The following is a 15,531-nucleotide window of genomic DNA, read 5'->3' as shown; positions in this document are numbered from 1 at the left end:
AGAATGTGTGTTGCTTTCTCCACACTGCCATAGAATTTGCTTACACTTGTGTTAAGGTAGCAGTTGTCATTATAATTATTTGTGTACCTATCTTTTTCCTAGATTTTATTTTATTTAAAAAAAACTTATTTTCATTTTAGTTGAAAGGCAAACAGAGAGAGATCTTTCATCCTAAATTGTCTACAACATATGACACTGGGACCTGCTGAAGCCAGGAGCCCAGAACTCAATCCTTAATTCTCAGTGTGGATGGCAGGGACCCAAGAACTTGAGCCATCACCTGAGCCTCTCAGGGTGCCCATTAGCAGAAAGCTAGAATCAGAAGCAGAGCAGGGACTTGAGCCCAGGCACTCTGACATACAATGAACACATCCTGAGTTGGATTGCAAGGATGGCACCAAACACCTGCCCTTTTCCTAATCCATGTTTTCATTAGCATTATCTTTCTTAATAACTAAGACAGTGCCCTTGCAGATCTTAAGAAACTGGTACAGCCACATGCTTGTTGGAGGGCCATTTGGGTCTGTTGGAAAAGGATGGAAGACCAAATAACCAAGGATCAGGTGGTAGGGATAAGCATGAACTGACTGTACAACAGGTCTGAGATCAAATATTTGACAAAAGAAATGGAAGCCAGCACGAAAAACATGAACCGGTCACTGTAACTCATTTAAACATTTACTGAAGATATGATATGATCTAGGAACTATATTCATTAGTGTTGTAGATGAATAATAAGTGAATGTGCTTTAATCTTACCCTGAGGAGTTACTCATAGTCTGGAACTGGCAGTTCATGTAAATAAATAATTACAGTACCTTGTGATAATAAATGCTTTAATTAAAGCTCTGGATTCCTAGGGTTGGGGCATGGGAAACCTGAGCTGGAAAGGTGGAGGACTTTTTCATAGACTGTAGAAGGAATTTTCTAGAAGGAATTTTGAATAGCTTGGGCAAAGCAGAGGCATAGTGAAAGTGACTGTTTTCAGGCTGTTTCAGATACTACCTGACACGGAAGAGGAGGTCTAAAAAGTTGATGTGTCTTACTTACAAAGTCACGGTTCAACGAGGAAGACATTTTCAAATTTTAAAATGACAGGAATGATCAATTTTGTATATTTACAAAGATCACCCATCACGGAAGGTGAATAGAAATGATGAGATTGTAGACAAGAGACCAGTGTTTCTGTCACAATGTAGGCACACATTATCCAGACCTAAACCATAGCATTAACTGTAGGAAAGACTTGGGGAGGATGGGCCGGTTAGGTTCAGTCAGTGGGATTGCTCAGTGATTAGGTGTAGAAGTTGTATTAGCAAGGATTAAGTTGTGGTAGGGCTGTGTATAACAAAACACCCTAAATATCATTGGCTTCTCAAAGAGAAGTCTAGAGGTCAGCTCTACTGAGCTTCTGAGGGCACCTGCTCCTTTTCTCAGATTGTTCCACCATCCTCAGCAAGCTCTTTCCATTCACTGGGTTACCCATGACCTGAGATGCCTAGAGAAGGTCTAGCTGTCACATCCATGGTGTCAGAAAGCAGGTCAGTGGTTTCCAAGAGAGGGAGAAGGGGTAGGAGAGAAGGATTATGAGGTGCATAAGGAAACTTGAAGGTACTTAGTAAATTTCCTTATCTTGTGGCAGTGGTTTCATGAATATTTTCTTATGTCAAAATTGAACACTTCAAATGTAAGCAATATATTAAATGCCAATTGTATATCAAAAAAGCATTAGAAAAAACCCACTAAGGGGCAGGCGTTTAGCCAGCAGTTGAGATGCCTACATCTCACATTGGAGTACCTGGGTTTGATTCCCGACTCTGGCCCCAACTCAGCTTCCTGTTACTGAAGATCCTGGGAGGCAGTGATGAAGGCTCAAAAGATTGAGTTCTTGCCACTCATGTTGAAGACCTGGATTGAGTTTCTGGCTCCTGGCTTCAGTCCAGCCCAGTGCTGGCCAGGGGAAACATTTGGGAAATGAGCTAGCAGGTGGGAGCTCCATCTTTCTGTCTCTCTGCCTCTAAATAAAGTTTTTGAAAAGGAAAGCTTGGGAGTAATTTGATTATCTAATAGGTAAAAGTAGAATAAAGCTAATAGAGCTGAGGAAGGAACTAGATAAGTTTTAAAATGATAGGAACTATGAAAGTATATCATATATTAGAAGACAAGATCAAAAGTCAAAAATATGTCATAAGATTCCATAAAGGAGAAAGCAAAACATCAGCAAAGAAAAAAAAATCAAATACCATGATAAGAAGCATTCCTGGAATGAAAGATGCCTTAGAATTCACTAGGAGAACAAACTGTGTACCTGGGATGGTCAACACAGGCCATCAGTACCAAGATATTTTCTGCAAGATCACTGGAAATTGGGCATCCAAACAGAACTCTAAAAAGTTACTCAGTTTTACTTGTAATTTTAATAATATAGGGTGGTTATCAAGTTTTTGGAAGAACACTAATAGACATAAGACATTTAACATATTCTAAAAGAAAGGAAATGTGAGGCAGTGATTATACGTCCAGCAAAAACAACCTTTAAGTATGTCTTAGCTCCAGCTGCCATAACAAAATACAAAGATGGGTGGCTAAGCCAACAGAAATATGTTTTCTCACAGCCTGGAGGTCTAAGCATGGTTGGGTTCTGGCATGGGGCCTTACCTGGCAGAGAGGAACACACTCTAGGGTTCCTTCTTAGAAGAGACTAAGTCTTCCTCCACCTTGCGGCGCCGGCACACCGGGTTCTAGTCCCGGTCGGGGCGCCGGATTCTGTCCCGGTTGCCCCTCTTCCAGGCCAGCTCTCTGCTATGGCCAGGGAGTGCAGTGGAGGATGGCCCAGGTGCTTGGGCCCTGCACCCCATGGGAGACCAGGAAAAGCACCTGGCTCCTGGCTCCTGCCATCGGATCAGCGCGGTGCGCCGGCTGCGGCGGCCATTGGAGGGTGAACCAACGGCAAAGGAAGACCTTTCTCTCTCTGTCTCTCTCACTGTCCACTCTGCCTGTCCAAAAAAAAAAAAAAAAAAAAGACTAAGTCTATCATGAGGCCTCACTGTCACTACTTAATCTAAATCCTGGCCGGCGCCACGGCTTAATAGGCTAATCCTCCGCCTTGCGGCGCCGGCACACCGGGTTCTAGTCCCAGTCAGGGCGCCGGATTCTGTCCCAGTTGCTCCTCTTCCAGGCCAGCTCTCTGCTGTGGCCAGGGAGTGCAGTGGAGGATGGCCCAGGTGCTTGGGCCCTGCACCCCATGGGAGACCAGGAGAAGCACCTGGCTCCTGGCTTCAGATCAGCGCGGTGTGCCGGCCGCAGCGGCCATTAGAGGGTGAACCAACGGCAAAGGAAGACCTTTCTCTCTGTTTCTCTCTCTCTCTCACTGTCCACTCTGCCTGTCAAAAAAACCCCAAAAAACAAAAAACCACAAATCTAAATCCAAGTACCTCTTGAAAGCCCCTTCTATGAATATGGTCACATTGTTAATAAATGGATTTGGAATGGGAGTGGCACAGTTCCTTCCATAGCAAAATATTAAGACCCAAACAGTTGAGAACATGGGGGTCCTCAAGAGTATTGTTTCCATGTGCTGCTTCTGTTTTTTTTTTTTTTAATTTCTTTTCAAAGATTTATTTTTACTTATTTGAAAGGTAGAGTTACATAGAGAGGGAGAAAGAGAGGAGAGAGAGAGAGACAGATATCAGTCTTCCATGTGTTGGCCCACTGCCCAAATGGCAGCAACTGCTGAGGTAGGCCAGATCAAAACCAGGAGCCAAGAGCTTCTTTCGGGTTTTCTATGTGGGTGCAGGGTCCCAAGCACTCAGACTATCTTCTGCTTTCTTAGGCACATTAGCAGGGAGCTAGATTCGAAGTGGAGCAGCCAAGACTTGAACCGGTGCCCATTTGGGATGTTGGCTCCACAGGTGGAGGCTTAACCTACTACACCACAGTGCTGGCCCCTAACTTGGAATTTTTAACCTGTAAAATGTAGGAAAAATTGAGCATCATTAAAAATAGTCACTGCTTAGATGGAAACATATCAAATATATTTTTAAGATTCAGGAATTCAGAAAACTTAGATAGCTACCTCAACAGTTATCTTTGAAATTTGCTCAAGTACCAGTTTATTATTCTGAATGACAAAAAACTTTTCTCTATAGATTCTTTAAAGCAGTAAACAAGTATTTATTAGGGGAAGGTTTTTTGTAGAAGAATCATACTCAATAAAAGCAGTAGAAATTATAGAAAGGTCACCATTTTTCAATTCTTGGTAGAATAATATGTCTAGATAACAATCACCAATCATTGCTAAAACCTTTGCCTGGAAGGGAACCGGCTGACGTCACCTGAACTCAGTGTGCAGTGTCACCGTTACAATAAATGGGACAATCAGATTCTGTTTCTCCTGATGTGATTCAGCAGGAAGTAGTCAGCACCATACATGAATTATTTGCAGAGAAACTAAACTTGTATCCAAGCAAGCCTCTAGTCTGTGCTGTTCAGAATGGTAGCCATTAGCACGTGAGGTTATTTGTAGGCAAATTTAAATGAATTAAAATTAAGCACAATTTAAAATTCAGCTCCTCAGTTGGCAGTAACCAAATTTCAAGTACTTAGAGGCCATACGTGGCTAATGGGTACCGTATTGGACAGCTCAGATACAGATAATTTCCTTGACTGCAGAGAGTTCTTCTAGATGATACTTTTCTAGATCCAGTGATTAATTCCCAGGAAAAAACCGGAGAGTGCATGAACATATCACATGACCCCGTGAGAGTACAGTCAGACGAATCCAAAAGTGGTGCATCCTACATGACAAGTGGTTCCATTTTGTTAGTAAATAACATGAAAATGAAGAGAGAGGAATCTCCCTTTGAGAGTAAGAATCTAAAATCTACATCAGATGTAATCTGCAGGCTTTGTTTTGATCTCTGGATCTGATTTTTTTTTTTAAGTATAAAGATCCATTTTTGAGGCAGTCGTGAACATTGTACCTGGATTGGGTATTGATTAGTGTGAAGACATTGTTCAGTTCGTTGGGTACAGTGAAAATTCTTTAAAGCTTGGCGTTTAGGGATGCACACTAATGCACACTATTTATAGGTGATGCAACACTTGGTGTTTATTTCATGTAAAATAGGCCAGGGAAAGAAAAGGGGGGTGGGTGGAAGAAGTGTGCCAGGCATAAGGGTGAGGATGGGTGAGGTGTGGGGTCACTGTGCTCACTCTCTGCACATCTGTTTCGAAATTCCTAAAATAAGTCATAAAAAAGTAAAAAGGCTGGTACGTCTACATTGCCTATATTACTATTCTAAGAAAAATGAAATATAAAAGCCACTTCACATATTATTTGGAATTTCTGTCACGCAAAATGGAATCTCCAGTTATTTACTATAATACTTTTATGTGAAGTAATTTTGTATTAGAAAATTGATGAATTGATGAAGATTTAGATAAAATACTTAGTTTTTTTTTTTTAAGATTTATTTATTTGTTTGAAAGGCAGAGTTACAGAGAGGCAGAGACAGAGAGAGATAGAGATCTTCCATCCACTGGTTCACTCCCTAGATGGTCGCAATGGCTGGAACCGTGCCAATCTGAAGCTGGCGCTGGGCCAATCTGAAACCAGCAGCCAGGAGCTTCTTCTGGGTCTCCCGTGCAGGTGCAGGGGCCTAAGGACTTGGGCCATCTTCTACCGCTTTCCCAGGCCATAGCAGAGAGGTGGATTCGAAGTGGAGCAGCCGGGACTTGAACTGGTGCCCATATGGGATGCCAGCACTGCATGTGGCACCTTTACCTGCTGTTCCATAGCGCAGGCCCCCAAATCCTTAGTTTTAATCAGCATAGTTAGCTTCTAGGGCAAGGTCATGGACTAGAATTAAAACGTGCAAAATCTTACTTGGTTAACAGTTTTGAATTTAAGTGTGCAGGTTACCTTTTATTACTGCATTATTTTTTCTATTAATCATTTAGTCCATTTTGTAATAAATTTTGGAAGAGCATATTTATAAGCCAACTTTACTCTTAGCAACATATTGATGTTAGTAAACAGTGTTTAGCAGAACGTAATAATACTTTTGAAGAGAAGAGAAATTTCTTGGTCATCTTTTCTCATAGCATATGCTTTTTTAATCTTTCCATCCTACATGATTCTATCAGAGGATTTTAGGGAGAATATAATAAGAGATATAAAACAACCACTTCTGTTTCTTACTGTGTGTCAGTGTCTTTACAGATCCTATGAAGTAGATGCTTTTACTTGCGTTTTGTAGTCGAGGAAACCAAGACATAGAAAAGTTAAGTACCTTGCCCAAGGTCATACTGTTGTTATACACTAGAACTAGAATTGAATTCAAGTAGGCTGGCTTTTAAGTCCTTTCTTTCAACTACCAGATTCTATGGGCTCAAGTATAAAAACACTAAATAAAAGGGTTAGAGATACAGAATAAATGGAGATTTGTGGCATTTAAGGAAATAAGCTTCTGTGGTTTTTTAGACCTGGATTCCAACTCCGGGTTGGCCTGGCTCTGTGGATTTGAACACATTACCTGAGCTCTTGCTGCTCATCAGTAAATTGTGGCAATTATTAAATAATGGAGAAAGTAACTGAGAGGGTAATAAGAGGGGTAATCACGACTGTGGCTGTGTCCAGATCTCAGTAGTCAAAGCAAAAGAGAAAATATTATGAGATGCGCCCTTCCCTATGTGACAAAAAAAGAGAAGCATTCTTGTTTGCAAGTGTGCCAATTGTTTCTTTTTTTTTTTTTTTTGATATATCAATTAAAAGGAATTAAAAGGTGGGATTTTGTATAAAAGACATTGGGCCAGCAATGAACAACTTAGAGCAAACGTGGAAGAATAGACTTTCATAAGTTTATTGTTAGGCAAAAGAATATTTTCGTGGAAGGCTAAATTATTTCTTCCAGGCAAGTTGTGTTCCAGTGTTTTTATTTGAATCAAGGAAAGAGCCTAGAATATGTAGAGTGGAGTCTGTGGGTAGGATATTTAATATATAAATTCCCTACATACAGTCTCCTCAGGTCAGCTTTAAGAGGAGCTGCCTTGGTGAAGGTTTCAAGTGTTCCTTTTTGACAGGATCTCAGAGCTGCTAGCGCTCTGTTTACTGACTGAAGAAAATCCTTGGTGTCTACAGGTGGAAAGAGGAGGGTCAGACCTAAATTCTCCATTCCTGAATGCATGGTGGTGTTTTGGTCTGATGTTTTGGTAAGAAAGGACAGAGACCTGAGAGCTGAGTACAATAAAAGAGGGTGATGTACGTAAGGATGTGTATGAAATGGTTCAAGGGAGGGCTCTCAGGGAATGCAAATGTGAACTGCGACAGGGCTGTGCTTCTCGGTCAGCCAAGCTGGAGGATACTCTGGATTCAAGATGGCACTCTAGATTGCACCGGCAGGGTCAGTGGCCCTTTATTCAACACTGTGTCCCCGGCTTATTAACACATAGTAGGCCTTCAGACCTACCTACCAAATAAAAGGAAGTGATAAATCTTCCATTTCGAGTTTTATCAAAATGGACAAGTGATACAGGTGAATTCTGCCTAATGGTTGCAGATACTAACAGCTACTGTGTACACAACCGCCATGTTCCCAGTCTTGTGTTAAGAGCTTTTTATATACTGCGTGATAATTTTCAGCCCCATGAAGAGGTGATGGTGCCCTCATTTTTCTAGTGATAAAATTAAACCCATTGATCAAAACTTGCCCAAATTCCTGGGGAATACTAAGTGGGAGGACTAGAACTTGACTGTGACGCTTGGCTGATAGTTGGTCCTCTGTGTAGTAAAATAGAAGGATGGTGGGCAGAAGTAAATACTTTAGGGAATATTTAAAAAAGTATCTTAGCAACACCTATTCTTTTTGATATTTCATCAAAAACTTTCTTATTACAAATATGATCTGAAATATCAGGGACATTTTCCTCTGGCTTTACTTTCCAGGGCTTGGTAACCTCTACCAGGCAGGATAAGCAAAGGCTAACAGTTGTATTACCGTGTTCCTAGTCAAAGTTTTGTGTGTTTATTTGTGAGAGAGAACAAGAGAAAGGAAAACTCCGGTTTGCTGGTACACTCCCCAAATGTGTGCCAGGGCTGAGCCAGGCTTGTGCTGAAGTCTCCCACATGGGTGACAGGGTTCCGATTACTGGAGCCATCACTCATGCCTCTCCTGGGTCCCCATTAGCAGGAAGTGGAATCAGGAGCCAGAGCCAGGATCAAATCTGGAAATAAACAGAAGGCACAGGCATTCCAACCTTCTTAATCGCCAGGCGAGAAACCCAGTCAGAGTTTCTAAAGATTGGCCATTAATTCTTCACTTTCTCAAACAAAAAGAACAAATTACAGGGTCTGTCTTACAGCCGACCAGATATCTTACAGGTGTCTACAGATGACCAACTAAGGTTTTAGATGGTTTTCACTTTGAAATAACTATATTTAGGGATAAGTGACTCATTAAATTGATTAAATTGTGTGTATGTGTAAGTGTAGTTGAAGTGTAGTCAAGGACATTCTTTTCATTCTTTGAAAACATAGGGAGGTTAAGACTTTGACTAGTTTGTGCTCCTCTATTGAATTATGATAAGATTCATTGTGTCTCAAGGATAATATTGATATTGACTTTGTGAAATTCCATTTTTTTATAGGTATCAGTATTATCTGCAACTGAAGAAAGATATCTTGGAAGGAAACATTCCTTGTACGTTAGAACAAGCTATTCAGCTGGCAGGCTTAGCTGTTCAAGGTAAATAAGGGCAATTAATAATTTCATAGCTCTGTCAGATTAAAATGTGTGTGGTAACAAAGACAGCAGGGGTTCTGCAAGTAACTGACCTTCCACGTGTATCTTTCGTAGTGTTGATGTGTGAGTGAAATACACTTGTTACCTAAGGGCCTTCCTTTAGGGGAAAAATGCATCGGGATTACGTCTATGAAACCTGAAGCTTCTGGAAGGTTAACCAGAGTATGACCGAACAGCACAACAAGCAGAAATACATACCTATATACATGTTTAAAGCATTTAATATTTTTTAAAATGTGATTGCTTTTTTTTTTTTTTTTTTAAGATTTATTTATTTGAAAGAGTTACACAGAGAGAGGAGAGGCAGAGAGAGAGAGAGAGAGGTCCTCCATCCGCCAGTTCACTCCCCAGTTGGCTACAGTGGCTGGCCAGAGCTGAGTCGATCCAATGCCAGGAGCTAGGAGTTTCTTCTGGGTCTTCCACGTGGGTGCAGGGGCCCAAGGACTTGGGCCATCTTCTATTGCTTTCCCAGGCCATAGCAGAGAGCTGGATTGGAAATGGAGCAGCCGGGACTCTAACTGGTGCCCATATGGGATGCCAGTACTGCAGGCGGAGGCTTTACCTGCTACGGCATAGCACCGGCCCCGAACATTTAATATTTTATCAGGACTTGACTTGCCACCAGTTACTATTTTAGGAAGAAAAAGCTACCAATGAGTGGTGTTGATTAGATTATGCTCACGTTAAGTGCACTTCATTGGTTTGATTTCTTACATAGCAGTTATGGATTATAGAGCATATCAATCATAACAGATTTTGTGGGTTTTTCAATTATTTATTTATTTGAAAGGCAGAGTTAACAGGAAGAGGGGTAGAGAGAGGGGTAGAGAGAGAGAGATTTTCCATTCTCTGTTTCAATCCCCAAATGGCTATAATATCCAGGGTCTGGCTAGTATGGAGCCAGGAGCCAGGAGCTTCTTCCGGGTCTCCCACGTGGGTGCAAGGGCCCAAGCACTTGGGCCATTTTCCACTGTTTTTCTGGGTGTATGAGCAGGGAGCTGGATTGAAGTGGAGCAGCCGGGACTGGCGCATGCTGGCACTGCAGGCAGTGACTTAACCCAGTATGCCACAGTGCTGGTCCCTAGATTTCACAAACATTTTTGAATTTCATTCTTTTATTTTTCACATATCTAATCTATATGTGTTTATATTTATATATACATATTTGGAGAAGATTTCTGATGGGGCATTATTTCAAATGGTAATGAAACTAACCATGAGAATTGAGATTTAAAAAAAGAAAGATTTGTTTATTTGAAAGAGTGACACAGAGAGATGGACATAGAGAGATCTTGCATCCCTGGTTCACTCCACAAGTGACTGCAATAGCCAGGTCTGGTCCGGGCAGTAGCCACAAACCAGGAACTCCATCCTAGTCTCCCACATGGGTGGCAGGGGCCCAAGCACTTGGGTAACTCTCCACTGCCTTTCCAAGCTTATTAACAGGAAGCTAGATCAGAAACAGAACAGCCAGGACTCCAGCTGGCACTCTCATGGCAAGTGATGGCTTAACCTGCTGCACCACAGCACTAATGACGGGAATTTTAATTTAATCAGAATATTCATTACTGAAACTCCAGATATCAGCAGGCACGGAGACACTATCATTTCTCAATCAACAAATGCCTGATACATGTGCAGCTATAGTCCCATTGAAAGTACATTGAATTTTCTTAAGTATCACCTGCTTTTTTTTATTTTTATTTTTTAAGATTTATTTTATTTACTTGAAAGAGTTACAGAGAGAGATAGAGGTGAAGAGGTCGTCCATCTGCTGGTTTACTCCCCAAATGGCCGATCCAGAGCCAGGAGCCAGGAGCTTCTTCTGGGTCTCCCACGTGGGTGCAGGGGCCCAAGGACCTGGACCACCCTCTGCTGTTTTCCCAGGCCATAGCAGAGAGCTGGATCTGAAATGCAGCATCTGGGACTAGGACCAGTGTCCATATGGGATGCAGTGCTGCAGAACAGGGATTTAACCTGCTTGTGCCACAGTGCCAGCCCCTGTGTTTTTCTTTTTTTGATTAAAGATTTATTTTTTATTTATTTATTTTAAAGAATGACAGGAGGCTAGAGAGAGAGGGAGAAGAAAAGTGAGATATTTTCCATCCTTTGGTATATGCCTGAAATGCCTGCAACAGCTGGAGCTGCGGCAGGCTCAAGCCAGGTGTCTGGAACTCTGTCCAGGTTTCCCACTGGTATCTGCTGCTTTCCCAAATGCATCAGCAGGAAGCAGGGTGGGAAGTGGAGTAGCCAGGACTTGCACTGTCACTCTGATGTGGGATATGGGCTTTCTAGATGGCTCCTTCACATGTTTGGCCATAATGTCCGCCCCCCTCACATTTGTCTTTTTTTGTTTGTTTGTTTAAAGATTTATTTATTTATTTGAAAGGCAGAGTTACAGAGAGGCGGGGTGGGGGAGAGGTCTTCCATCCACTGGTTCACTCCCCAGTTGGCCGCAACAGCTGGAGCTACGCCGATCCGAAGCCAGGAGCTTCTTGGCCCCCCCCGCAGATGCAGGGGCCTGAGGACTTGGGCCATCTTTTACTGCTTTCCCAGGCCATAGCAGAGCTGGATTGGAAGTGGGGCAGCTGGGACTAGAACCAGTACCCATATGAGATGCTGACGCGCAGGCAGCTAAGCCACAGCACCTGTCCCACCTTTGTCTTTTAAGTTGTCCTTTTCATCAGTTTTTTTTTTTTGCTGAATTACCACTTTTTTTTTTAAAACAGTTTAAAATTCAAAACAAATTTATCTTGCTGGAGAATAATATTCAGATGATTTTAATTCCATTCCCCAGAGATAATCACTTTTGTTGAGTTTGGTTTCTTCTGCAGGGTAGGTTTTGTTTGTTTGTTTTTTTTTTTTTAAATTATAAAAACACAAGTGCATATTATGTAGTTTGTAACATTTTACTTCATTCACAGCCATTTTCCCCATCAAGACATGACTCTACCTGATTAATGTTTGTTTAAATGATATTTGATTTCTGACTCATAAGAACAGTACTTGAATATTGAATTTTATTGTGCATGTCCTGCTCTGCAAATTAAATGTAATCAACATGTGAATATTTGTCGTTTTGTGTAGCTGATTTTGGTGACTTTGATCAGTATGAATCCCAGGACTTCCTTCAGAAATTTGCCTTGTTTCCTGTGGTAAGAATTCGTTTGACCTTGGGCCCTTCTATAAAGTTTGTTCCTGTACCCCTAGTAATCCCTGAAGTCAGCTCCACATGGTGGACCTGCTGGGCAGGGATGGTGTTGACGCATCAGTTCCCTCCTGGAGGGTCTCCTGTGTGAGTGCTGTGGTTTTCTGGGTTCCTGTAAATGTGAATGTGTAAATGTGCCCAGAGAACTTCGCGTGGTGTTTGGATTTGAGTCTGAAGAGAGGGATTCGTTTTCAGCTTCTGTAGGACCATGCAGAGGCTTTGCTTCTTTTAATTTAATTTAATTTATTTGAAAGAGTTACAGAGAGAGGTAGAGACAGGGGTGGGGGGGGTATGTCTTCCATCTGCTGGTTCACTCCCCAGTTGGCCGCAATGGCTGGAGCTGCGCCGATCCGAAGCCAGGAGCCAGGAGCTTCCTCCAGGTCTTCCACATGGGCACCAGGGTCCAAGGACTGTGCTGCTTTCCCAGGCCATAGCAGAGAGCTGGGTCAGAAGTGGAGCAGCTGGGAGTCAAACTAGTGCCCATATAGGATGCTGCTGCTGCAGGCCAGGGCTTTAACCCACTGCGCCCTAGCACCAGCCCCCATAGGCTTTGCTTTTTAACTTGAGGCTTGAAACTTTAAGGCTTGAAACCTCCCAGAGTTAGGTTGAAATGAATTTGACCTCTCAGCAGCAATTTTAAAAGCAGATGACAGGCCGGCGCTGCGGCTCACTAGGCTAATCCTCCGCCTAGCGGCGCCGGCACACCGGGTTCTAGTCCCGGTCGGGGCGCCGGATTCTGTCCCGGTTGCCCCTCTTCCGGGCCAGCCCTCTGCTGTGGCCAGGGAGTGCAGTGGAGGATGGCCCAGGTGCTTGGGCTCTGCACCCCATGGGAGACCAGGAAAAGCACCTGGCTCCTGGCTCCTGCCATTGGATCAGCGTGGTGACCCGGCCGCAGTGCGCCGGCCGCGGTGGCCATTGGAGGGTGAACCACCGGCAAAGGAAGACCTTTCTCTCTGTCTCTCTCTCTCACTGTCCACTCTGCCTGTCAAAAAAAAAAAAAAACAGATGACAGACAAGAAACCACCTTCTGTTTCTAAGCCTGTGCTGATGGAAATGACATGAAAACTGTGTCGAGACATCTGAAGGAGGTGTGCACTTCCGTGTTTACACAGCCAACCAGAGGATGCACGAGAGGTGGTGGGTGTGCTGGGTTCAGGTCTGGCTGAATCTTTCTCAGGGCAGGGGTTTGGGCTCTTGAGCAGAAGCCACTTAGTTCCTTAGGGGGATCACGATCGCGGGCACAAGCCAGGCTCCCTCTGTTTAGGGCCAGTTGTGGTTTTGCCTGCTGGTGACGCGAGCTGGCGATGACTGCTCCGTGGGAATGTGGGCCAGCTGTTTCATTTAGTGATTGCTGATGTGCTTTCTTCAGGCATGGTTACAAGATGAGAAAGTCCTGGAAGAAGCTACCCAGAAGGTGGCCTTACTACATCAGAAATACAGGTAACGTTAAGACATCGGGCAGAACTCAACACCTGTTCGAATTTGAAATCTGCGGGACAGCAGATAAACCTGGCGCTGCGTTGCTGATGCTCGTCCTCGTGTTACAAGCCGCCGGCATTCACAGAGCGCCCGCTCTGCACCAAGTGCTGCTCTAGCTAAGCACCCGGCCGCATGAACTCGTTTGTTATCCACGTGTTACCAGTGAGGGAACCGAGGGAGGTTGCTGGCCGGCAGCCTGAAAGGTGCCCGTTGAGGGCTTGATGTAGGGCATGGGGGGTGGGTTTCCTTCTCCGATGGACGAGCAAGTGCCAGGGCTACTTGCCCTCAGACCTTTGGAAGCCGCGTTGCTGGCCTCTGGGGAGCCGTGCTAGGAGCTATGGTGCCTGTGCCCTGGCCTCTGCCTCTGCCCACCTGTGTGTGCTGGTAGATGCCGATTTCCTCGCATTGGTCTTTTTCCAAACCAAATACCGCTCATCTGCAGGGACTTCATAGCTCGTTAATGTTAATTCTTGTAACTTTAGTGTGCAGATGGGAAAACCAGATTCAAAAAAGACTTAGTGTCTCCATCTGAGGTAGGGTTGGGATTTGAAAGCAGGTCTGCCTGATTATAATATTGATGCCCTTCCAAGTAAAATAACTTTTTGCCTGTGGTCTGTTTCCACTGAGATCTCTGGAACAGTTGAACCATCCTGAAATACCCCTTCCTCCTGGGCCTCTGTGTCCCCGCCTCCTTCCCACATGCTCATGGGTATTTTTCTCCACGAGCCTGTGTTTCTCACCCTGGGGTAAAGGCCTCCCATAAGTTATTTACGTCCTGCCTTTCCTGGGAAACACTGCTGACCAGAGGAACCACGTGTTTTGCTAGCATAGTTGATCCCTTTGGGCATATGTTGCCCTGATTTCTATTGCTTTCATTCTTTCATTTCCTTGAAGATGGTGTAGGACGAGGGTGTGCTGGATGCTGGTGCACAGAGCTAAATGGAATAATCTGCTTGCCACGAGTGCACTCCCAGCCTTGCAGTTGAAGGGGTGGGCAGGGCATCCGTGGTTATAGTAATTCCGATACCTTTAATAAGGGAATGAGCACCCTGGGGGAGGTGAGGGCAGAATGGCTTGGGATTGCACAGTGCAGTGGCATTGTGGGATCTCACAAGGTGACATAGGAGAGCGTTAGGTAGGCAGACTCTTGAAGGGCATTAGGGACGGACCAGGTCCACACACGGATGACAGATATACCTAGAAGCAGTGGTAGCATGTGCAAAGGCCCAGCGACGTGAGTGAACCTGATGCATTCAAAGAAATTAGGAGTGTGGAACGGCTGCATTGTGGGGTGCCATGAGGGTGTGAAAGGGGAGAAGCCGAGGCTGTAGAGGTGACAGTCCAAGCCGCTGAGCACCGGCCCTTCACCAACACTGGCTTCCCGCCATCCTGACAGTGTGCCACTCACACGAGCTAAAAGGATATCCCTCTCCCCATCCCTGCATTTACCATTAGGGGTTTACCAATAACGCCTGATGTTTTGGATAATAAGCAATTACGTGGTGACTTAGAAAGGGTCCTCTCATGCGATGATTATCTTGTTTTATCTGTTGCCCAAGAGGTAGGGATTTATATAACTTGCCATCCTCATTCAGAACAACAGTTTGCCTGCTGTTGGTTGTTGGTAAATATTAAGAAGATTAATAGGACCAATCAAGATCCTTTGAAATGTGAAATGTTTATAATATTTTGTGCCAAGTTGAAGTGCAATGTTTTAAAGAAAAGCTTTATTTTCTAAAAAAAAAAAATTGGTTTTTGTGACCAACCTCAGCAAGTTCTTTCGGGTTCCAGGGGCCTCACAGCTCCCGATGCTGAGATGTTGTACATGCAGGAGGTAGAGAGAATGGACGGCTATGGGGAAGAGAGCTACCCTGCCAAGGTAAGCGAGGCTGGAAGGCCGGGGCTGTCTGGGATCAGACTGAGCAGTTGGAGAGAATGGGGCGGTGGCAGGGTGGGGCTAAGACCGCCATGACGTGCAGAAGCTGACGACACACACAAGGACACGCTGAGGTCCTCGTCGCCAGAAGTTTTGGCAGCTTGTGC

General features: G+C 44.0%; 1 protein-coding gene across 2 annotated transcripts in view; it reads left to right on the top strand.

The window, feature by feature from the left end:
- The window catches only part of PTPN21 (protein tyrosine phosphatase non-receptor type 21), a 77,772-nt gene that overhangs the window by 28,282 nt on the left and 33,959 nt on the right, over positions 1-15,531 (top strand). For both annotated transcript variants that reach the window (XM_002719612.6, XM_089322061.1), the window contains exons 4-7: positions 8,647-8,744; positions 11,889-11,956; positions 13,379-13,449; positions 15,280-15,367. In XM_002719612.6, the coding sequence (XP_002719658.1) occupies positions 8,647-8,744; positions 11,889-11,956; positions 13,379-13,449; positions 15,280-15,367 (325 nt within the window). The remainder of the gene's footprint in view (positions 1-8,646; positions 8,745-11,888; positions 11,957-13,378; positions 13,450-15,279; positions 15,368-15,531) is intronic.

This window comes from Oryctolagus cuniculus, chromosome 20 (assembly GCF_051225735.1).
Source record: "Oryctolagus cuniculus isolate XC-2025 breed Fujian yellow rabbit chromosome 20, ASM5122573v1, whole genome shotgun sequence".
In the NCBI taxonomy this organism is placed as follows: Eukaryota; Metazoa; Chordata; class Mammalia; order Lagomorpha; family Leporidae; genus Oryctolagus; species Oryctolagus cuniculus.
The sequence above is the reverse complement of the archived record's forward strand: the minus strand, read 5'-3'. Positions and strand labels throughout refer to the sequence as shown.